At 40.4% G+C, this 25,723-nt stretch overlaps 1 protein-coding gene across 12 annotated transcripts in view; it reads left to right on the top strand.

Moving 5' to 3' along the window:
* RBBP8 (RB binding protein 8, endonuclease) overlaps positions 1–23,100 on the top strand; it is a 118,495-nt gene extending 95,395 nt beyond the window's left edge. For 9 of the 12 annotated variants that reach the window (XM_028837673.2, XM_077974524.1, XM_077974520.1 and 6 more), the window contains 4 exons: positions 4,257–4,326; positions 12,705–12,801; positions 18,442–18,583; positions 22,765–23,100. In XM_028837673.2, the coding sequence (XP_028693506.2) occupies positions 4,257–4,326; positions 12,705–12,801; positions 18,442–18,583; positions 22,765–22,862 (407 nt within the window). In that variant the 3' untranslated portion in view covers positions 22,863–23,100. 12 annotated transcript variants of the gene reach the window in all.
* Positions 23,101–25,723: the final 2,623 nt, after the last annotated feature.

Here is a 25,723-nt window from a genome sequence, read left to right as displayed (position 1 = left end):
ATAAATAATTATACTACAGCCTGGGCAACAGAGGTGAGACCCTGTCTCCAAATAAATAATTATACTACAGCCTGGGCAACAGAGTGAGACCCTGTCTCAAAATAAATAAATAATTATACTACAGCCTGGGCAACAGAGTGAGACCCTGTCTCAAAATAAATAAATAATTATACTACAGCCTGGGCAACAGAGGTGAGACCCTGTCTCCAAATAAATAATTATACTACAGCCTGGGCAACAGAGTGAGACCCTGTCTCAAAGTAAATAAATAATTATACTACAGCCTGGGCAACAGAGTGAGACCCTGTCTCAAAAAATATATAGTAATAATTAAATTCAAAACAGGAAAATTCAGATCTGTTTTCTGCTGTGAATGCTTTATCTTACCAGCCAAAATACGTGATGTAACTATGTGTATTAGTCTTAATATCTCTTTCATTAGAAGCAGTAATTTTTTAATGTAGGATAGCAATCAGAAAAAGAATAATTGAAAATCTAAGTAGATAATCTGGATTGAAAATTGTAATTTTTGTTAAATCTCTCATTTTTCTCATTGTTATTAAATTGGTCCGAATTTTTAATCTAGTGCAAAGATTGTTTTATGCTGGTTTAAATGAACATACGTTCTGCTGTGGCACAATCTTGATTATGCTCATGTTTTCATGAGGTTTTTAAAACAGCCCGTAACTCAAAAATGAATGAGACCGAAACCAAAGATAGAGGACAGTAGTCTTTTGCTTGCTTAGTCCATGGCAAAAACTCCATCAAGTAAATTTTGAAATAAAAATTTACAGCTGTTCAGTATCCTTTTTCCCCCCACGAAGGACCTTTTGCAAATAGGTTTCACTTCAAACAAAAAGAATATTTTTTTGCAAAGGCGTACTTATTAATTTCTGTTCCTTGTTTTAAGTTACATTTGACACTTGACTATCCCAGAATTTCTTCTCACTTAGCTTTTCTGACGATGCTGCATCGTTCTTTTTATTTATCACAGCTTCTTTCCTAGAATATCCCCAAGACTCTTTCTTCATCGCAACTTGTTTTCTCTCACAGCTTTTATTAGCCCTACCTCTGAAAATGATTCCAAATCTGCATCTCTAGGTTTAACTTCTCTGATGAATCCCAGTCTTGCATTTCTGAGTACTGTGAGATACTTTTGTCTCTTCAGCTTAAACGTAACATGTCTAAGCCAATTTCCATTTACTTCCTACCAAAAAATCTTCAGACGTTTTTATTTTTCCCAGTCACCCAGGCATATAATTTAGGATTTGTTATGTATTTATTTTATTTTCTCAACCCAGTTACTACCTTACATGTGCTTTCTCACATAACCCTTAACTATCTATTTGCTTAACATTTAACTCTCTGCTTGCTTAATGTCTGTTTTCCTCACTGTAATGTAAACTCCATGAAGACAGGAGACCTGCTCTCTCTCGTTATACATTGTATGTCTGGAACTTAGCACAATGCTCAGTAAATTTTGATTCTTTGAATAGATGCTGGCATTTAGCTATTTGAGTCTAGACATCTTAGGAGTCACGTCCCAAGTTATGAGCTCTAGTTTTTAATCTTTGTCACCAATTTTCTGATAAAATCTTTAATCTGTTTATTCTCTAGTTATAACTTACCTTAAAGATGTATTATAAAAATCAACAGGATTGGTGGCAATGTTAATTAGTATAGCCATTTTAGAAAATAGTATGAAGATTCCTCAAAAAACTAAAAATGGCCGAGGCGGGTGGATCACGAGGTCAGGAGATTGAGACCATCCTAGCTAACATGGTGAAACCCTGTCTCTACTGAGAAAAACAAAAAAATTAAGCGGATGTGGTGGCAGGCATCTGTAGTCCCAGCTACTCGGGAGGCTGAGGCAGGAGAATGGCGTGAACCAAGGAGGTGGAACTTGCAGTGAGCCAAGATCACGCCACTGTGCTCCACCCTGGGCAACAAAGCGAGACTCCGTCTCAAAAAAAAAAAAACTAAAAATGGAACTATCATAGATCCAGCAGTCCCACTACTGGGTGTATATTCAAAGGAAAGGAAATCAGTATGTTAGAGATATCTGCACTCACGTTTATTGCAGCACTGTTCAGAATAACCAAGATACGGAATCAGCCTAAGTGTCTATTTACAGATAAATAGTTAAAGAAAACTATATATATAAATATATATATGTATAGATACACATATACATACACACAAAAAAATACTATTTAGCCACTAAAAAGAACAAACTTCTGTCATTTGTGCAAACACCAATGAGTTTGGACAACATCATATTAGGTGAAATAAGCCAGGCACAGAAAGATAAATACCACATGTTGTTATTTGTATGTGGAATCTGAAAAAGTTGATCTCATAGATGTAGAGAGTAGAATAGTGGTTACTAGAGGTGGGGAAGACTGGGGTAGCCAAAGGTGGGTTAATTAATATAAAAATACAGCTAGCCAAGCAAGGTGGCAGGCACCCATGGTCTCAGCCACCCAAGAGGCTGAGGCAGGAGGATAGCTTGAGCCTTGGAGTTCTTGGAGTAGTGCTGTATTGGAGTTCTGAGGTATGATCCATATTAAGTTTAGCATCAATATGGTGACCTCTTAGAAGTAGGAGACCACTAAGTTGCTTAAGGAGCAGTGAACTGTCCCACTTCAAAAATGGAGCAGGTCGAAACTTGCATGCTGATCAGTAGTAGTACGGTGCCTATGAATTGCCCCTACACTCCAGCCTGGGCAACATAGCAAGACCTGATCTCTAAGAAAAATAAATAAGGGAGCCTGGCACAGTGGCTCACGCCTGTAATCCCAGCATTTTGGGAGGCTGAGGCAGGTGGATCACAGTCAGGAGATTGAGACCATCCTGGCTAACATGGTGAAACCCCGTCTCTACTAAAAATACAAAAAAGTAGCCGGGCGTGGTGGTGTGCACATGTAGTCCCAGCTACTCGGGAGGCTGAGGCAGGAGAATCTCTTGAACCTGGGAGGCGGAAGTTGCAGTGAGCCTAGATCATGTCACTGCACTCCAACCTGGGCAACAGAGCAAGACTCTGTCTCCAAAAAACAAAGAAAAATAAACAAAATGCTAAATAGAATAAGTTGTAGTGTTCAATAGCACTATATGGTGACTATAGTTAACAACAATATATGTTCTCAGATAGCTAAAAGCACAGATTTTGAATGTTCCCAACACAAAGAAATGACAAACAAATGTTTGAGGTGACAGATATGCTAATTATCCTAATTTGGTCATTACACATTGTATACATATATCAGAGTATCACACTCTATAAAGATGTATAATTATGTGTAATTTTTTTTATTTTTTTGAGACGGGGTCTTGCTCTGTTGCCAGGCTGGAGTGCAGTGGCACGATCTCAGCTCACTGCAACCTCCAACTCCCTGGTTCAAGCGATTCTCCTGCCTCAGCCTCCCAAGTAGCTGGGATTACAGACGCCTGCCACCATGCCCAGCTAATTTTTATGTTTTTAGTAGAGACAGGGTTTCAGCATGTTGGCCAGGCTGGTCTCGAACTCCTGACCTCAGGTGATCTACCCACCTCAGCCTCCCAAAGTGCTGAGATTACAGGTATGAGCCACTGTACCCAGCCAAAATTAATATTGAAAGGTGTCTTTTCATTGTCGTTTCTTGTCAAACAATAATAGTGGTCATCTGAGTATTTCTTTTAAACTCTGAAATACTTTCTGAGATAATGACTTTTAGCTGTCTAGTAATTTTGAGGTAAATGAAACAGCGCCCGCCTCATTATGCAGATGCAAAAGAAAGAAAAAAGTAGTTACAGAGGCCGGGCGCGGTGGCTCACGCCTGTAATCCCAGCACTTTGGGAGGCCAAGGCGAGCGGATCATGAGGTCAGGAGATTGAGTTCATCCTGGCTAACATGGTGAAACCCCGTCTCTACTAAAAACACAAAAAATTAGCCGGGCGTGGTGGTGGGCGCCTGTAGTCCCAGCTACTTGGGAGGCTGAGGCAGGAGAATGGCATAAACCCGGGAGGTGGAGCTTGCAGTAAGCTGAGATCCTGCCACTGTACTCCAGCCTAGGTGACAGAGCAAGACTCCGTCTCAAAAAAAAAAAAAAAAAAAGTAGTTACATAGTTAAAGAAAATTTAAATGAGTTGCTCAGAGGCCTAGAGTATGAAACCCAATGAAAATGGAAGTTTGAGTACCTGTCATTTTCTTCCAAGCTAGTTAATTATTTCTCATTAAGTTATACATTTAGTTTGTAATGTGCATGTTTTATTTATAGCTCATGGTGATAAACAAGACAAAGTCAAGCAGAAAGCATTTGTGGAGCCGTATTTTAAAGATAATGAAAGGTAAGTTGGTTTTTATTTATACCAGCAATGTGACTAGAAGTACAATAGAGCTGTCTTTTATTTCTCTCTCTTTTTTTTTTTTTTTTTTGAGACAGGGTCTTGCTCTGTCATCCAGGCTAGAGTACAATGGCTTCATCTCAGCTCACTGCAACCTCCACCTCCTAGGCTCAAGCAATACTCCCACCTCAGCCTCCTGAGTATCTGGGCCTACAGGCACATACTACCACACCCGGCTAATTATTTTTTGTAGAGACAGGGTTTCACCACGTTGCCAAGACTGACTAATCTTGAACTCTTGGGCTCAAGCCATCCATCTGCCTCGGCCTCTCAAAGTGCTGGGATTACAGGCTTGAGCCACCACACCTGGCCAATAGAGCTGTCTTTGTCAGAGTATCTCTAAACTGTTAAATAGCTACTTTGGTTAAGTTAAAATTATTTACTTTATGGTCATAAAAAAAAGACTCAAGCATAAAAATGACAAATTTTACAAATAAGGAAATTTTTACCACCATCACCTTTTTTTGGCAGTGATAATAGTGATTTTCTCTGCTTTATTTTTCTTGTGTGTATGTGTGTGTGTGTGTGTGTGTGTGTATATATATATATATATTTTTTTTGAGACGGAGTTTCATTCTGTCGCCCAGGCTGGAGTACAGTGGCACAATCTCTGCTCACTGCAACCTCTGTCTCCTGGGTTCAAGTGATTCTCCTGCCTCAGTCTCCCAAGTAGCTTGGATTACAGGTGCCCGCCACCAGGCCTGGATAATTTGTGTATTTTTATTAGAGATGGGGTTTCACCATGTTGGCCAGGCTGGGCTCAAACTCCTGACCTCAGGTGATCCACCTGCCTCAGCCTCCCAAACTAATGGGATTACAGGCATGAGCCACCACACCCAGCCTGTTTTATTATTTTTTTTTAAATCATCTTTTTATTCTATCTTATTTTCAACTTGGGGCATTTATTAAATTGTACAAGTTTTATGTAGTATAAGACTTTAGGTAGGCCAGGCATGGTGGCTCACGCCTGTTATCCCAGCAGTTCTGGGAGGCCAAGGCAGGGGGATCACAAGGTCGGGAGATGGAGACCATCCTGGCTAACTTGGTGAAACCCTGTCTCTACTAAAAATACAAAAAATTAGCTGGGCATAGTAGTGGGCACCTATAGTCCCCGCTACTCAGGAGGCAGGAGAATGGCGTGAACTTGGGAGGTGGAGGTTGCAGTGTGCTAAGACTTAGTAAAATAGGTAGTAACACTTAGGTTTATTATGCTTCAGAATTACTTTATGAGGATTTTTGAATCTTTAAAATCAAAACAAACCTTTAAGCATCTTTTTTGGGTTTTTTTTGTTTTTGTTTTTGTTTTTGTTTTTTTTGAGATGGAGTTTCACTCTTGTTGCCCAGTCTGGAGTGCAATGGCGTGATCTCAGCTCACTGCATACTCTGCCTCCTGGGTTCAAGCAATTCTCCTGCCTCAGCCTCCCAAGTAGCTGGGATTACAGGTGGCCGCCACCATGCCTGGCTAATTTTTGTATTTTTAGTAGAGACGGGGTTTCACCATGTTGATTAGGCTGGTCTCGAACTTGTCACTTAAGGTAATCCACCCACATGGGCCTCCCAGAGTCTTGGGATTACAGGCGTGAACCACCTCGCCTGACCCTAAGCATCTTGATTTAACCATAATGTGACTTTCTGACTTTCACAGAGATTGCAAATTCTGTTACTTACTGTCACCTACTGTTTGTTCTTAAAGCGAATTGAAGACATAGTAATTCATTTAAAAAAATTGTTATTTTTTTCTTTAAGATGTTGGTAATTGAGTTAGTAAGTAAAGTTATTCCTTTTATTCTTATTTCTATTGAGAATTTTAGAAATCTGACAGGCCAAGATTTTTTTTATTCCTGTGAGACTTTTAAAGAGCTGTCATTTTGTTAAATGCTTAATTCTTTTTTTTTAATTACCAGTTTTCCAAACAAATGGTACTCTAGCATCCCAAATGTGACTAGGTTGTTTTTTGTGTAGGTGTCATTATATACTCATCAATTTAAGTATATTTGATGGGTTGTAATCCATTGCAGTCATTATCCTTAGAGATACTCAGATTGTCCCATCTTTGCCTAAAGGAAGCTTCTTTCATAGCTTTCTTGCTTCTGCTATCTGGAATCTGCCATTTTTGCTGGAGCCCTAGTTCCTTTTTCCTGGAGCCCTAGTTCCTTTTAGTGAGAAATGGTGTTTAGGCCACAGTCCGGCTGCTAGGGTTGTGCTTTAGTCATTGTTTCTCAGCCTTTTAGGTGGACAGAGTTAGAAAGAAGGTTTTTTGTATCAATTTGGTTTTTTTTTTTTTTTTTTTTTTTGAGACGGAGTCTCCCTCTGTCACCCAGGCTAGAGTGCAGTGGCATGATCTCAGCTCACTGCAAGCTGTGCCTCCTGGGTTCACGCCATTCTCCTGCCTCCGCCTCCCGAGTAGCTGGGACTACAGGCGCCCGCCACCACACCCAGCTAATTTTTTGTATTTTTGATAGAGACAGGGTTTCACCGTGTTAGCCAGGATAGTCTCAATCTCCTGACTTCGTGATCCGCCCGCCTTGGCCTTCCAAAGTGCTGGGATTACACGTGTGAGCCACCTCACCCTGCCATATCACTTTGACTTTTTAAGGTAAACTATACTTCATACTGATCGCTCTAACTCAGATTCAGGACCACAGGATATTTATGTAAATTCCTCTATCTTACATCTGTATTTACTTTCCCACCTACCAAAAATCCCACTTCTCAGTGCCACCAACATAATTCCTTAATTTATTTTATTCCACAATACACATAAAGCAGCTTCAGAATAATACCACCAATAACATAATTAATGAAAATAGTTTGAAAACTTTTTGTATGCTCTTTTGTCCTTAAAATATATTCTATTAGAAATGTACAGTCAAATCACTGTGTTTTTTTTTTTTTTAACTCATTTGGGATAATTATTTTTTGCATAATTATGCCACAAACTCAGTACTCAAGTTTATTTCGCTTTTGATTTTTTAGGAATTGGTTTTTTTTCTTTTCATATTTAATTATTGTAAAAGTATATAAAGTATAATGTATACTTTATACATTATATATATAATGTATACTTTATACATTTTATATATATAATGTATATAAAATGTGTATAATGGACACAAAGTATGTACATTGTACCAGACTACAATACAAGTATATTCAGATAAATCTCACTTCTATTCTTGGCCTCTATATCTTATTACCTCCCTATCCCTATAGGTAATCATTTGTTTAAAATTTATGATTTTTCTTCTATCCTGAAAAATAGAAGCAAATACATGTGTATAGACATACTCTCCGTGACTCATATAGAATATTATATATACTTTTCTCTAATTTGCTTTTTTAGACGGAGTCTCACTCTGTCGCCAGGCTAGAATGCAGTGGCACCATCTCGGCTCACTGCAACCTCCACCTCCTCGATTCAAGCAGTTCTCCTGCCTCAGCCTCCCGAGTAGCTGAGACTACAGGCACACACCACCACGCCCAACTAATTTTTGTATTTTTAGTGGAGACGGGGTTTCACTATGTTGGTCAGGATGGTCTCAATCTCTTGACCTCATGATCCACCCACCTCAGCCTCCCAAAGTGCTGGGATTACAGGCATGAGCCACTGCTCCCATACTCTTCATTTATTTTTAGCTCCATAGTACTTCATTATGTGACTCTACCATAGTTTATACCCTAGCAGTGGACACTTGGCCTGTTGACAGTTATGCCTAGTGTGCACGGTGCTGCAGTGAATAACCTTGCACATTCTCTTTTCATATTTTTGCCTGTAGATCATTGAGATAGATTCCTAGAAGTAGGACTGCAGAGTAAGAACTGTCATTTTCCAGGTGGCTCATACCTATAATCCCAGCACTTTGGGCAGCTTTGGTGGAAGAATCACTTGAGCCCAGGAGTTTGAGACCAGCCTGGGCAACACAGTGAGACCCCGTCTCTACAAAAAATTAAAAATTAGCTATATGTGATGGTGTGTGCCTGTAGTCCCAGCTACTCAGGAAGCTTAGGTGAGAAGATCGCTTGAGCCCCGGATGTCAAGGCAGCAGTAAGCTATGATCACACCACTGCACTCCATCCTGGGCAACGGAGTGAGACCCTGTCTCAAAAAAAAAAAAAAAACTGTCATTTTAAATGTTTCATATTAGAGGTTCACTAGTTTTTTAGAAAATATGTATGAGTAGCTTTATTTATTCTGAAGCAATTAGATAGCTGGAGAACAAGAGGTGAATGGAAGTGTGGGGATGGAGGCATGGGGATGCTAAAATTCTCAGAGTTACATGGTTGCTTTTCCCACTGAGAATACTAACACTGCAAACCTGGGAAGATCGATTGTGTAGCATCAGGGACAAGAAGCTTGTTTAAGTGATGCTTTGAGGTCTACTACAGATGCCATTCTACTAGGAGATTCCCTATGTCATGATAAGACACTATATATGTAGGGTAGTTAATATTCAGAGGAAAAGATATGGCCAAAATGTGATCTGCATAATCCTAGGATTCCATAAACTCTTTGAAAGAAAATAGAGTGGTGGCAATATTTTTTGTGTGTACTTTCTTGGTTTCCCTTTTCTAATTCACAGATCATACCAGAGTTGAGGGTTCTTAAGTTGAAACAAAAAAGGATTTATACTTAGAAGTAGAGTGACTAAAACTTTTCTTTTTGAGGGAAAGTGCTTACCAACTAGAGGGGCATGTATGTGATCTTTTTATTACACTTCCATTTAAGGTATACTTTCTATTTCACTGTTCTTTATTGCACTTTGCAATTACTGTGTTTTTTACAAATTGAAGGTATTTGGCAACCCTGTTTGAACAAATCTGTCAGTAGCATTTTTCCAACAACATGTGCTTACTTCATGTTTCTGTGTCACATTTTGGTAATTCTCACAATATTTCAAACTTTTTCATTATTATATCTGTTGGTGTTCTGTGATCAGTGATCCTTAATGCTTTTTTTTTTTTTTTTTTTTTTTTTAAGAGACGGAGTCTTGCTCTGTCGCCCAGGCTAGAGTGCAGTGGTGCAATCTCAGCTCACTGCAGACTCCGCCTCCCGGGTTCATGCCATTCTCCTGCCTCAGCCTCCTGAGTGGTTGGGACTACAGGTGCCCACCACCACGCCCAGCTAATTTTTTTGTATTTTTTTTAGTAGAGACGGGGTTTCACCACGTTAGCCAGGATGGTGTTGATCTCCTGACCTCATGATCTGCCTGCCTAGGCCTCCCAAAGTTCTGGGGTTACAGGCATGAGCCACTGCGCTCAGCCTGATGCTATTATTATAATTGTTTGGGGGCGTCATGAACCATGTCCATACAAGACAGCGAACTCAATCAATGAATGCCGTGTGTGTTCTGGCTGCTCCACCAACCAACCATTTTCCCATCTCTCCTCTTCTTGGGCCTCCCTATTCCCTGAGACACAACAACATTGAAATTAGGCCAGTTAAGAACCATGCAATGGAACTAGGCATGGTGGACTCATGCCTGTAATTCTAGAACTTTGGGAGGCCATGATGAGCAGATCTAGACCAGTCTGGGCAATATGGAAAAACCCCATCTCTACAAAAAATGCCAAAAAAATTAACTGAGCATGGTGGCACACACCTGTAGTTCCAACTATTGTACTGGGAGAGGCTGACGTAGGAGGATTGCTTGAGCCCAGGAAGTCGAAACTACAGTGAGCTGTGATCACGCCACTGTGCTCCAGCCTGGGAGATAAAGCGAGATGCTGTCTCAAAAACTAAAAACTATGATGCCCTCTAAGTATACATGTGAAAGGAAGAGTTGCACATCTCTTACCTTTAAATCAAATGCTACAAATGATTAAGTTTAATGAGGAAGACATTTCAAAAGCCAAGAGAGGTAAAAAGCTAGGCCTTTTACACCAGTCTGCCAAGTTGCAAATGCAAAGGAAAGTTCTTGAAGAAAATCACAAGTGCTACTCCAGTGAACACATCAATGGTAAGAAAGTGAAACAGACTTAATGCTGATATGGAGGAAGTTTCAGTGGTCTAGATTGAAGATCAAACCAGCCACCACATTCCTTTAAGCCAATGCCTAATCCAGAGCAAGCTTCTAACTCTCTTTAGTTTGAGGAAGCTGCAGAAGAAAAGTTTGAAACTAGCACAGGTTGGTTCATGAGGTTTAAGGAAGGAAGCCATGTCCATAATATAAAACTACAAAGCGACGGCCGGGCGCGGTGGCTCAAGCCTGTAATCCCAGCACTTTGGGAGGCCGAGACGGGTGGATCACTAGGTCAGGAGATCGAGACCATCCTGGCTAACACGGTGAAACCCCGTCTCTACTAAAAAATACAAAAAACTAGCTGGGCGAGGTGGCGGGCGCCTGTAGTCCCAGCTACTCAGGAGGCTGAGACAGGAGAATGGCCCGAACCCGGGAGGCGGAGATTGCAGTGAGCTGAGATCCGGCCACTACACTCCAGCCTGGGCGACAGAGCGAGACTCCGTCTCAAAAAAAAAAAACAAAACAAAACAAAGCAAACAGAAAGTACTGATATAGAAGCGGTAGCAGCAAATTATCTAGAATATCTGGCCGAGATCAATGATGAACATGGCTGAACTAAACAACAGATTTTCAGTGTAGATGAAACAACCTTCTATTGGAAGAAGACGCCATCTATGACTTTGATAACTAGAGAGGAGAAACCAGTGCCTGGCTTCAGAGCTTCAGAGGACCGGTTGACTCTTGTTTGGGTTAATGCAGCTGTGACTTTAAGTTGAAGCCATTGCTCATTTACCATTCCGAAAATCCTAGGACCCTGAAGAATTATGCTAAATCTACTGTGCCTGTACTTTACAAATAGAACAACAAAACCTGGATGACAGCGCATCTGTTTACTGCACAGTTTACTAAATATTTTAAGCCTACTGATCAAAAAAAAAAGATTTCTTTCAAAATATTGTAATCATCCAACGGTTTTTGTTGTTGTTGTTTTGTTTTTTTTGAGACGGAGTGTCGCTCTGTCATCCAGGCTGGAGTGCAGTGGCACAATCTCGGCTCACTGCAAGCTCCGCCTCCTGGGTTCACGCCATTCTCCAGCCTCAGCCTCCCAAGTAGCTGGGACTACAGGCGCCCGCCACCTCGCCCAGCTAATTTTTTGTACTTTTAGTAGAGACAGGGTTTCACCGTGTTAGCCAGGATGGTCTTGATCTCCTGACCTTGTGATCCGCCCGCCTTAGCCTCCTAAAGTGCTGGGATTACAGGCGTAAGCCCGGCCCCAATGGTTGTTTTTTTCTTTTTTTCCCACCATACAAAGAGCTGATTCACTGAGAGAGTGATATTATAGTAGAGAAAGAGTGTAATAATTGCAGAGCTAGTCAAGTGGGAGGACTGGAGTTGTTATTATTTAAATCACCTTCCCCCAAAATTTGGAAGCTATGGTTTTTTTTGTTTGTTTTTGTTTTTGTTTTTGAGACAGAGTCTCACTCTGTCGCCCAGGCTAGAATGCAGTGGCGCAGTCTGCACTCGCTGCAACCTTTGCCTCCGGGGTTCAAGCTGTTCTTGTGCCTCAGCCTCCTGAGTAGCTGGAATTACAGGCCTGTGCCACGATGCCCGGCTAATTTTTGTATTTTTAATTAAGACGTAGCTTCGTCATGTTGGCCAGACTGGTCTCGAACTCCTGACCTCAAGTGAGGCACTGTGCCCATCCAGCTTTATTCTTTCTGCTCAGGATTGCTTTTGCTATTGCTATGTCTTTACTGGTTTCATACTAGTTTTAGGATTCTCTTTTATATTTCTATGAAAGCCTGGGCATGGTGGCTGATGCCTGTAATCCTAGCCCTTTGGGAGGCTGAGGTGGGCAGATCAACTGAGGTTAGGAGTTCAAGAGAAACCTGGCCAACATGGTGAAACCCTGTCTATACTAAAATAAAAAAAATTAGCTGGGCGTGGTGGCACAAGCCTGTAATCCCGCTACTCAGAAGGCTGAGGCACAAGAATCACTTGAACGCGGGAGGTGGAGGTTGCAGTGAACCAAGATCATGCCATTGAACTCCAGCCTGGTCAACAGAGCGAGACTGTCTCTAAATAAATATTTCTGTGAAGAACATTATTGGTATTTTGATGGGGATTATACTGAATTTCCAGATCACTTTGGATAGTAAATAGTTTTATTTTTTTTAGTTAGAAAAAAAATACCCATAAAAATACTTGGTGTATTTAAGGTAAGCACTTAATAAGTATTTGATGAAGCAATATTTTTCTAACATACTGAATAAGCATTTCAAATAAAATGAATGAATGTTTTGGGGATTATTTCTCCTCTGAACTCTAAGCTTTGTTAATTTAATTCATTTTTTCCCCCAGAGAGACTAGCTTGCAAAATTTTCCTCATATTGAGGTGGTTCGGAAAAAAGAGGAGAGAAGAAAACTGCTTGGGCACACATGTAAGGAATGTGAAATTGTAAGTACTAATGTAGATACTAATTTTTTTTAAGTATGACTTTATAGATAATAAATGCATGATTTTAAAATCACATATACAAACCATATTTGTTATAGCAACCTCTTATTTGAGCCAGGCATAACAGAAGGAATAAGGAGTAGTCTGGGTTGGGTGCGGTGGCTCATGCTTCTAATCTCAGCATTTTGGGAGGCCGAGGAGGGCAGATCACTTGAGGCCAGAAGATCGAGACCAGCCTGGCCAACATGGCGAAACCCCACCACTACTAAAAAATACAAAAATTAGCTGGGTGTGGTGGTGCACACCTGTAATTCCAGCTACTCAGGAGGCTGAGGCATGAGAATTGCTTGAACCTGGGAGGCGGAGATTGCAACACTGCACTCCAGCCTGGGTGACAGAGCGAGACTGTCTCCAAAAAAAAAAAAGTATTCTGGCTGTGACCTGAGAGATATAAACAGATGAAAAACCCTCAGTTTCTCTTAGATTACATGAGTCTGGGGCATAAGCCCTAGTTCTTATGGCCAGCTTAAGACATTCATGCCATTTTTCTGTATTTGCATTATTTCTTGCCCCTTGTGTTATGTTATAGCAAATGCTCCTATACATATACTATTTAGGGAAACCTTTGGTAGTAGTCCGAGGAGGGTGAATCACCTGAGGTCAGAAGTTCAAGACCAGCCTAGTCAACTTGGTGAAACCCCGTCTCTACTAAATTACAAAAATTAGCTGGGCATGGTGGCAGTTGCCTGTAATCCCACTACTTAGGAGGCTGAGGCAGGAGAATTGCTTGAACCCCAGAAGCGGAGGTTGCGGTAAGCTGAGATCGTGCCATTGTGCTCCAGCCTGGGCAACAAGAGTGAAACTTCGTCTCAAAAAAAAGCATTATTTTCACCAGCATTCTCAGGAAATTAGGTATACTCTTAATTTTTTTTAAATAATTGGTACCACCAATGTAAGTTCCTTTTTTTTTTTTTCTTTTTTTTTTCTTTTTTTTTCTTTTTTTTTTTGAGACGGAGTCTTGCCCTGTTGCCCAGGCTGGAATGCAGTGGCACAATCTTGGCTCACTGCAACCTCCACCTCCCAGGTTCAAGCAATTCTCCTGCCTCAGCTTCCCAAGTAGCTGGGATTACAGGTACCCCCCACCATGCATGGATATTTTGTATTTTTAGTAGATACAGGGTTACACTATTTGGCCAGGCTGGTCTCGAACTCCTAACCTCAATTGATCCAGCCACCTTGGCCTCCCAAAGTTCTGGGATTACAGATCGGAGCCACCGTGGCTGGTCAAGTTCTTTTTTTCTTTCTTTTTTTTTTTTTTTTTGAGACAGAGTTTTGTTGTTGTTGCCTAGGCTACAGTGCAGTGGCTTGATCTCAGCTCACCACAACCTCCACTTCCCGGCTTCAAACGATTCTCCTGCCTCTGCCTCCGCCTCCCGAGTAGCTGGGATTACAGGCATGCACCACCATGCCCGGCTAATTTTGTGTTTTTAGTAGAGACAGGTCCATGTTGGCCAGGCTGGCCTCGAACTCCCAACCTCAGGTGATCCGCCCACCTCAGCCTCCTAAAGTACTGGGATTACTGGTGTGAGTCACCGCACCAAACATTTTTCTTCCTAAACAAGGTACAATGAATAAACAGTTAAACACTTACATTTTTCCTTTTATACATTGGCTGTCTTGGATGTTGAAGTAGCTGGTACAGACATCCCTTTGTATCTGTGGAAAACTGGCTTCAGGACCTACTGTGGATACCAAAATCACAGATGCTCAAGTCCCTGATATAAAATGACATAGTGTTTGCCTATAACCATGCACATTCTTTCATTATGCTTTAAATTACCTCTAATAACTTATAATCCCTATTACAATGTAAATGCTATATAAATAGTTGTTATACTGTATTGCATAGGGAATGACAAGAAAAATAGTCTGTACATGTTTAATACAGATGCAGGGTTTTTTCCTGAATATTTTCGATCCATGGCTGGTTGAATCCATGAATGTAGAACCCAAGGATATGAAGGGCCAACTGTACTGATTGTCCTTTTACTAAATAGTCCCAGGCAGGTTGTTTTGACCTGGAACATGCTGTTTTTATTTCTTCCCTTTTTGTCCATTAGCTCTCAGATGCCTGCCTTCAGCAATTTACTTCCCCTTTTAAATTTCCTTTTTAACCTATGGGCTAGAAAATTTGATAACCAAGCACATTAAAATTATATGTGAAAGTGTGACTAGATTGTAATGCAGGTAAGCATTGGGTAAAAATATGCTCTTATGTACTAACAATGGGGATCACTATTTGAAAAGCAGTTTGGCAATACAAGCAAAAGCCCATAATGTGAGTTTGTGAGTTTTCATTACACAAATTCAATATATCATGATTTCTTAAAGAATATGGTCCGCATTAAGTAAATCTCTGATTTTTAGTTATATACATAATTCTATGATCTAGAACTAATCCTACTAGTTAGAAAAAAGCTACTTTGATAGAAAAGCTGTTAAGTTGCATTCATTCTCAATAATCATTTCCCGTGCTTTTTGTTATCCAATCTCTGCAAAACATTATTGTGTACATTTTCGTTTTTCTAGTTAATTTACGTAGGAGGGTGAATCTGTTCTGTTACTCAATCATAAACAGAAGTGGAAGTGCCAGTCCCATGTACTTAAATACTAACTACAAGCTTGCAGTTCTTAAATGTATCCCATTGCCTATTCTACAAGTTGAATGTGCAATACTCATGTGGATCTACAATAGTGATCTCAAATTTCACATGTCCAAAAACAAACATACAATATCTGCTCTCAATTCCCAGACCTCACCGCTGAGTCTCCTATATGTCCTGAGATCTTGTAGTTATTCACTACTTTTTTATTTCACGTCTCAATAACTTACGTATCAACAAACCCCATTGATTCGTTGATTCTTCCTTCAAAATATATCCCATATCAGGCTGGGCGCAGTGGCTCAAGCCTGTAATCCCAGCACTTTGGGAGGCCAAGACGGGCGGATCACAAGATCAGGAGATCGAGACCATCCTGGCCAACACGGTGAAACCCCGTCTCTACTAAAAAATACAAAAAAAAAAAAACTAGCCGGGCGAGGTGGCAGGCACCTGTAGTCCCAGCTATTCGGGAGGCTGAGGCAGGAGAATGGCGTAAACCCGGGAGGCGGAGCTTGCAGTGAGCCGAGATCCGGCCACTGCACTCCAGCCTGGGCGACAGAGCGAGACTCCGTCTCAAAAATATATATATATATCTATATATATATCCCATATCCATCCACTTACTGTCACCACCACTAATGCCCTGGACCAAGGCAACATTTTTATTTATTTATTTATTTATTTTTGAGATGGAGTCTCGCTGTGTTGCCCAGGCTGGAGCACAGTGGCACCATCTCAGCTCACTGCAAGCTCTGCCTCCTGGGTTCACGCCATTTTCCCACCTTAGCTTCCCAAGTAGCTGGGACTACAGGCACCCGCCACCACGCCTGACTAATTTTTTTGTATTTTCAATAGAGACGGGGTTTCACTATCTTAGCCAGGATGGTCTCAATCTCCTGACCTTGTGAAACGCCCACCTCGGCCTCCCAAAGTGTTGGGATTACAGGCGTGAGCCACTGCACCCAGCCAACATTTTATAATTGTAATAGCTTCTAAGTGCTCTCCTGGTCATTTTTTTTTTTTTTACTCTAAAACTTTTATTTTGACTGGGCACACTGGCTCACGCCTCTAATTCCAGCACTTTGGGAGGCTGAGGCGGGTGGATCACCTGAGGTCAGGAGTTCAATACCAGCCTGGCCAACATGGGAAAACCCTGTCTCTACTAATAATACAAATATTAGCTGGATGTGGTGGTGCACGCCTGTAATCCCAGCTACTCGGGAGGCTGAGGCAGGAGAATCGCTTGAACCCAGGAGGCAGACGTTGCAGTGAGCTGAGATCGCTCCGTTGCACTCCAACCTAGGCGACAAGAGCGAAACTCCATCTCAAAAAAATAAATAAACATTTATTTTTTTAGAGCAGTTACAGGTTCACAGCAAAGTTGTACAGAAAGTACATAGAGTTCCCATGTACTTCTGTCCTCATTCTCTTTTACTTTTCATTCTTGTCTCTTAACAATGTACTTTCAGCTCAGCAATGAATGGCCTTTTTTTAGAATGAAAGTTAAATCATGTCATTCCCAAAATCCTTCAGTGTCCTCCCATCCCTCTAAGAAAAAGAATCTAAAGTCCTTATCAAGGACAACAAATTCTGGCACTGCACTTCCTCTCTGATTTCCTGTTCTACCACTAACCCATTTGCTTGCCGTCTTACAACTGCACTGACCGACTACTCTTTCTCAAGTATGTTTTAATTCAGTGGCAGTGTTTTTTCCAGTAATCCCTGATTCTCTAAGGTCATCTCATCCCAAAGCCCAGACTAAGGTAACAAAGGCTTAAACTTAGGGCAGTGAGAATGATGAAAAAGATACCTGAATAAAGTTATTTCACACTCTTTAAAGCCTTTAATCTATGTAAAATAGAAATGTATTAAAAGCTTTTACTTCAAACTTAAATTCTAGTTTTAAGTCTGTCACTTTCAATAGGTGATATCTTTAGCAAATTACCACTTTCATTTTCAATTTCTCAAGTGTAAAGTGAAGGAATTGGCTGGATTAGATATGTGATTCTGGGTGGCTCATTCCTGTAATCCCAGCACTTTGGGAGGCTGAGACAGGTGGATTACTTGAGGTCAGGAGTTCGAGACCAGCCTGGCTAATATATAGTAAAACCCCGTCTCTACTAAAAAGACAAAATTAGCTGTGCATGGTGGCACATGCCTGTAGTCCCAGCTACTTGGGAAACTGAGGCAAGAGAATCACTTGAACACAGGAGTGGGAGGTTGCAGCGAGCCAAGATCGTGTCACTGCACCCCAGCCTGGGTGACAGAGTAAGACTTTGTCTCTCAAAAAAAAAAAGTGATTCTGTCCATCTATGTTCTATTAAACCTTATACTACTGCTTTGTTTTCATTAGGTCTAGGCCTTTAAAACCTGTACAATTTTTACATATAATTTTATCCTTGTGTGCATGAAGTTCAAGTTCTGTGTTTTCACAGTTGCCAAAAAATAGTATGCTTTTGATCCTAACTGAAACCTTAAAGGGAGAACTCATGGAGCCTACAACATTCAGATCTAAATTATTTTTTAAAACCGTAGAGATCGGAAAATTACCTTGAAACACACATTATATTCAGATAACAATTAAGAAACATGTAGACCTCTGAATTTTTGTTACTGGCCTAATAAGGACAAAGACTTTCTACCAGTGTATAAATCCGCTGTATCACTAAGCACACTGTCAAGTTCAACTGGCTTTTCTTTTTTTTTCATTGCAAGACTTTGTTGATGAAGGAAGCACTTTATTGGTTTACGTTGTGATACAAGCTCCTTTTCTCATCAGTGAAGCAGGCACTTCACAGACCAACATCAGTACTGTCTGTAAGAATTAATTACTAATAGTTCATCAGTGAGGATTAAGTTTCCTTAGAATGCTGACTATCTTAGTAAATGGCTTTTTTAGCTTCTAGTTTATAATCAATAAGCATAACACTCCATTTATTATTCTTCAGTGAAAAAACTTACCAGTTTTTATTGTTAGTATTATGCAGATATGCCAGCAGAAGAAAGAGAAAAGAAGTTGGCTTCCTGCTCAAGACACCGATTCCGCTACATTCCACCCAACACACCAGAGAATTTTTGGGAAGTTGGTTTTCCTTCCACTCAGACTTGTATGGAAAGAGGTGAGAGTATAGATTGCAACATTTTATAATTAATTTTTTTAAATACTTGGCCGGGCACAGTGGCTCATGCCTATAATCCCAACACTTTGGCAGGCCGAGGCGGATGGATCACCTGAGGTCAGGAGTTACAGACCAGCCTGGCCAACGTGGTGAAGTCCCATCTCTACTAAAATACAAAAAATTAGCCAGGCATGGTGGCACACGCCTGTAGTCCCAGCTACTGGGGAGGCTGAGGCAAGTGAATCACTTGAACATAGGAGATGGAGGTTGCCGTGAGCCAAGATTGTGCCATTGCACTCCAGCCTGGGCAACAGAGCAAGACTCTGTCTCAAAAATAAAATGAAATAAGATAATAAAATAAAATACTGTATGTGCCCAAATGTGAACATGCACTTTTTTTTCTATGGTTTCTTTACCTTTTCTGCAGGTTGGGTGGTAGTTTTGTGACATAAAAACATTCCTAAAGATAAAAGGACTCTTCAGTAATTTAGTTGGAATTAGAGATTGGTTATATCACTTTAATGTGATTGTGCTTATATTATTCTGCTTTACCAAATTTCAAAAAACAATTTCTCTTTTATTGTATCATCAAAATGACTTTTTTTTTTTTTTTTTTTTTTTTAAATATAGGGCCTCACTCTGTCACCCGGGCTGGAGTGCAGTGGCATGCACAGTCATGGCTCACTGATGCCTCCGACTTATGGACTCAAACTATCCTATCTCAGCCTTCCAGGTAGCAAGGACTACAGGCATGTGCCACCACACCCAGCACTTTTTTGTTTTGTTTTTCGCTAGAGACAGGGTCTCACTATGTTGCCCAGGCTGGTCTGGAACTCCTGGCCTCAAGTGGTCCTCCTGCCTTGACCTCCCAAAACGCTGGGATTACAGCCATGAGCCTCTGCACCCAGCCAAAATGACTTTAAATAAAATAAATAACCTAACAAAAACTACTAGCAAAGTTATATTTAAAAAGAGAGAATCTTTTTAAATCTCCTGCTATGAATTTTGGATTTTTAAACCTCACTTATCCAGAATGCTGTATGTTTATAAATGGTATCTGAATTAAAAAGATGTTTATTTGTTAGGTTGTTGACATGCAACTAGCTTGTTTAGATATGACACTTACATTTAATATAATTTGAGAATATATTCAGCTTTTAGGCTGTTAATAAAAGGTCAAGAGTAGTAATTTTTGTTCTGTCTTACCAGCAGCATAATGCTAAAAAATATAGATCCACACTTTTCTGGTTTTATATTTTCTACCGAAGTTAAGTTAGTTGGGTATGTGATCTGAAGTCTTCATGTCATATAACTTTCTTTGGGGTAGCATACTCCCATTTCTGTGCTCAAGCTAGGATTATTAATCTGGACATTGCCACTGTTCCAGGCATATAGTAATTCATAGTCACTAAGGTCTGAACTTCATTGTAATCATTGGTTTAAATGAAATGAAAAGCTCGAGTCCTTAGCCTTAAAAGAGCTATTTAATTAAGCAGGGTCCATTTCACAGACCCTTTGTTGTGAAAATATCATTCCAGAGGAGCTCATAGAGCATTTAATAACTAGTTTTTATGAAGGGGCCTTTTTTTTTTTTTTTGAGATGGAGTCTCTGCAAGGCCCAGGCTGGAGTGCAGTGGCATGATCTCAGCTCACTGCAACCTCCACCTCCCAGGTTCAAGCGATTTTCCTGCCTCAGCCTCTTGAATAGCTGGGACTACAGGCACACGCCACCACACCCAGCTCTTTTTTCTTTGTATTTTTAGTAGAGATGGGGTTTCACCATTCTGGCCAGGCTTGTCTCGAACTCCTGACCTCAAGTGATCCACCCGCCTTGGCCTCCCAAAGTGCTGGGATTACAGGCTCGAGCCACCACACCTGGCCTGAAGGGACCTCTTTAACTAAAGATTTTATTCTCTACATGATTGTATTCTTAGACTTTTTTTGTGTGTGGCTCATATAGTTCAAAACTCATTTGTTATTAAATGAATGTTGGTATAGACATTCAGTCAGACATTCTCTTTAATAAGACAATATACTCTTAGTTTTATGAAGAATTTTAATTCAAAATCATCCTTAAACATAACTAAATATTCGCATTACATATGTATAGTTTATATATATATAAACTAAACGCATTACATATGTACAGTTTATATATACCAAGTATACTTGAATGAAGCTGTTTAGAAAAAAGCCACAAGAGAGGAAGAATATTCGCTAAGCAGGGACTTATCTGACCTCTTTATTATTTTTTGGTATTTTCTCCATGGTCCAAAGACTACCCAGGTGCAGACTAAGTCTTACCTTTTGGTTTAAAATACTGAGTTTTAGCTGTTCCAGAGGCCATTAGTTATCTCAGTTGATCGTTCAGTTACAGATCAAACTCCTTCTTTTACTCTTTCCCTTCGTTCTCACTACTGTACCTGACTTGTCTTAAAAAAAAAATAGTTTTATGAAAACGGGATGTGTCTTCTGGTATGTGATTGAAAAGTATAGTAGTGTTTAGAATATTTATGATTTGACTTTTTAATTAATTAGTAGCCCTCAGGCTTTAGGCCTGTGTTTGTCAGTTATAGATAAACATCTAAAATTTTTACCCACTAGAAGAAAAACTAGCATTAAATAAATGTCAGATGATAAAATTATACCACCTAGAATTTCATTTCAGCCTTGTCATCTTATGGAAACTGTTCTCACCTGGGCACAGTGTCTCACACCTGTAATCCCAGCACTTTGGGAGGCCAAGATGGGAGGATCCATTGAGCCCAGGAGTTCAAGACCAGCCGTGGCAGCAGAGTGAGACCCTGGGTCTAGACAAAATAAATAATAAGGCCGGGCGCTGTGGCTCAAGCCTGTAATCCCAGCACTTTGGGAGGCCGAGATGGGCGGATCACAAGGTCAGGAGATCGAGACCATCCTGGCTAACCCGGTGAAACCCCGTCTCTACTAAAAAAAAAAAAAAATACAAAAAAAAAAACTAGCCGGGCGAGGTGGTGGGCGCCTGTAGTCCCAGCTTCTCGGGAGGCTGAGGCAGGAGAATGGCGTAAACCCGGGAGGCGAAGCTTGCAGTGAGCTGAGATCCGGCCACTGCACTCCAGGCTGGGGGACAGAGCGAGACTCCGTCTCAAAAAAATAAATAAATAAATAAATAAATAAATAATAAAATTAGCCAGGTATGATGGCACATGCCTGTGGTCCCAGCGGCTGAGATGGAAGGATTGCTTGAGCCCTGGAGGTGGAGGCTGCAGTGAGCCGTGATTGCACCACTACACTCCAGCCTGGGCAACAGAGCAAGACCCTGTTTCAAAAAAACAATTAATTTAATTTAATTTTGAAAAGCAGCTGTTCTCAATGAAGAGTTCTGATGATTTAACTGCACAAGGAGAGAGACCTTCTTCACTTTTGGAGAAGCTCCAGATGTTTAACGGTAGGATAGTTTTTCCAAAAGATGCAAAGTCTCTTGACAGCTTTCACTGTATTTCTGCTTTCCCCATTATTAAGCTAGATTGAGTCACCTTTGATGTGATATCTCACTGCCTGGTCACCAGATAGAATCAGTCTGGATAGAGCCTGTGATTGCACCCCTATGCGTATGGCAGAGCAAATACTTCCCCTGAAAATTACATGTTTAGAGACACCTTAGGAGATCTAATAGTCTGAATGGTATAGAGGGATTGTCATCTATTGAAATAGCTACTGTAAAAAGTGTTTTTGATAAGTACCTGAAATTTATAGTAGAGTTCATGTTGAGCACTTTGTCCCCCTTTGCAACTACCTATAGGAGGCAGAATAGGAAAGTTTAAGAATTCTGGTTCTGGAATAAGAAAGAGCTTGGGCCAGGTCCCAGCTCCTCTACTTGCTAGCTTTGTGAACTTGAACAAGTAATTTAACTTCCTTGGGTCTCTATTACCTCATCTGTGAAACAGGTATAGTAGAAACTATTTCAAACGAATGTGAGTTATATGAGATGATGTATGCAACCATTTGGTAAATGTTTACTGCTGTCATTATTATAAATGAGGAAACATGCTAAATAGTGAGATCAATCATCAGCATCACAAAGCTAATAATCAGAATTATATAAACTTACAAAGCATCAAATAAGAAACGTTTACTAGGTATAAGCTGAAAGAAATACATGTTGCACATACAGTCTTCTAAGTTTATGATTTGTTTTTAAGGTTATATTAAGGAAGATCTTGATCCTTGTCCTCGCCCAAAAAGACGTCAGCCTTACAACGCAATATTTTCTCCAAAAGGCAAGGAGCAGAAGACATAGACGTTGAAACAGAAACAATAGGATGGAGCAGTTTTTTCCTTCTTATTTATACTTAAAGTTGGTATTAAACATTGGTTTTTTGATCTTCTATAAATGGATTTATAAATCAGTTTTCTATTGAAAATGTTTGCGATATTTTGCTTTTGCACCTTTAAAACAATAAGGCGCTTTCATTTTGCACTCTAACTTAAGAGTTTTTATTTACTTTGTGTAGTGATACCTAATACAATTTTGAAAATACGATAGTTGTAGTCTGATTTGTTGCCTTTCAGTTCTTTTCTTTTTACTTCATCTTCCCTTGGTATTTACATTGAGCAGTGACTTCATTTTAATCATGACAGATTTTTCTTAATCAGTTGCTCTTCTCTAGGTCATACCAGTGTCTAGCATTTAAGTCTTTTTTTTTTTTAAACAAAAAAGAAAGGCTATATTTTAATAGTTTTTTAAAACTCTCCAGCTTTTGTTGAATTGGGATGAGGTACTATACTGTCATAAATTCCTTTCAAGGTGACCACAAATACTGACTTTTTTTCCTTTCCCATGTACTGTAAACATTATTCTCTGATCTGGTCCTAATTTTCCAGCTCTTCACATGTTTTCTTTTCATCATACTTTCTTCCCCCCACCCCGAGAAGGAGTCTCGCTCTGTTGCCAGGCTGGAGTGCAGTGGCACAATCTCAGCCCACTGCCACCTCCGCCTCCCGGGTTCAAGTGATTCTCCTGCCTCAGCCTCCCAAGTAGCTGGACTACAGGCACACACCACCATGCCCAGCTAATTTTTGTATTGTTAGTAGAGACGGGGTTTCACTGTGTTGGCCAGGATGGTCTTGATCTCTTGACCTCGTGATCCACCTGCCTCGGCCTCCCAAAGCGCTGGGATTAAAGGCATGAGCCACCGCGCCCAGCCATACTTTTTTTTTTTTTCTGGTGCAGTTTCGAGGTTAAATATGTTGAGTTCTCTGCCCATTTGTTCAACTTCTATTGTATTATTTCTGTGGACTGACAAATGTTATGAACAATTTGGTTTCAAAATAGATTTTTCTATTTAGCAACTTTCTATTCCTCTAGGACCTAGTATATGAGTCACTAAGATGACTGACCAATCTATGCCATCTTTTCTAGTGACATTTTGTTTATCAGTGTCTCTTTTGTGTATTTCTTTGATCCATATCTTGACAGTATTACATAAGCAGAAATGAAAGAGACATTGAATGGAATGTCTCACTCAAATATAAATAACCTTATGAATACAGTCTTTACTTCTCAGAGTCCTAAAATCTTCTTGCTTAGTCTGGTCTTCCTTGTTGATCAGGGTTCTCGTGAATAAATGGCATTAGTTTGTGTTCTCACAAATAGGATAGGAAAAGGAATTACACATATTGATTATATACTTTATGTCAGACCACTTATGTACATTGTTTGGCTCCATGATTCTGATTTTTTTTTGAGGCGGAATCTCACTCTTTTGCCCAGGCTGGAGTACAGTGGCATAATCTCTGCTCACTGCAAGCTCCGCCTCCCAGGTTCGTGCCATTCTCCTGCCTCAGCCTCCCGAGGAGCTGGGACTACAGGCGCCCGCCACCACGCCCAGCTTATTTTTTGTATTTTTTAGTAGAGACGGGGTTTCACTATGTTAGCCAGGATGGTCTCGATTTCCTGACCTTGTGATCCGCCCGCCTCGGCCTCCCAAAGTGCTGGGATTACAGGCGTGAGCCACCGTGCCCGGCCATTCTGAATTTTTTATCACCCTATCATCACTTCTATTCAGCCCTTTTCTTCCCTTCCTAAATTGTTTATTCTGTGTTTGATTTTTGTTCTCTGCTGGTAGTCAGCTAATCTTCCAAAAATAGTAGTAGTCATTGATTGATCACTTACTGTATGTCAAGAACTGTGTTATACTCTTCACATAAATGTTTCTCTTTCGATCCTCAAATAACCCTGTGAATTTATCACTTAATATTGTTAAGCGGCAAAAAAAAAAAAAAAGAGGATCCAAAAAACAGCAGATTAAAAAACAAATTACTGGCTGTATTTTTCTCACCTTAAAAAATCTATAGGTCAGCAGTCCAAGGCCACTAGTGCAGCTCCATAATGGCCTTAGGGACCCAGATTTCTCCTGGTTTTCTGCTCTTCCATACTTTATATTGGTGTTCATCCTGGTATCTGTAAAGTAGTTTCCGCCACCTCTAGCATCATGTCCATGTTCTGCACAAAAAGAAGAAAAAAAGTACATGCCATTTGTTTTCGTTCCCTACAAAAAAGTTTCCAGAAAGCCCTACCTCATAACTTTCCTGACTTCTCAGAGGTCAGAATTATCCATCTCATGGCTACCTCTAATAACTAGTAGGGATGAAATTAGAACCCATAGTTGCCTAATTCCAGAATCTACTAACTCATCTTCACTATAGTATAGTCCTTCTAAAGGCCAGGACTTTGAGAGACATCTGAATTTCAACAAGGCACCACAGGATGTGTGGTTGGAGCTGTATACTTCCAGTGGATTTTGCTTTTTAAGAGGCAGCCTAAGCAGAGAGGGTTTGTCCACCTGATGGTAGCTTCACAGCTATCCATCCCATTTATAGCAGTTTTCATTTTCTCTTCAGTTACACTGTGAAGTTGAGTGAACTGAGGTCTGTCTCCCTTTTTATCTGCTGTGGACCAACTTCTACCTTTAAATGGAGTAAGGAAATAGACACATTTTAAAAACATTTCAGTGGCGGGACACGGTGGTTCATGCCTGTAATCCTAGCACTTTGGGAGGCCAGAGTGGGTGGATCACTTGAGGTCAAAACCTTGAGACCAGCCTGGCCAACATGATGAAACCCCATCTCTACTAAAATGTAAAAATTAGTCGGGTGTAG

The sequence above is a fragment of the Macaca mulatta genome, chromosome 18 (genome assembly GCF_049350105.2).
Source record: "Macaca mulatta isolate MMU2019108-1 chromosome 18, T2T-MMU8v2.0, whole genome shotgun sequence".
NCBI classification, from domain to species: Eukaryota; Metazoa; Chordata; class Mammalia; order Primates; family Cercopithecidae; genus Macaca; species Macaca mulatta.
Note: the sequence above shows the minus strand (reverse complement) of the source record. Positions and strands in the feature narration are given on the sequence as shown.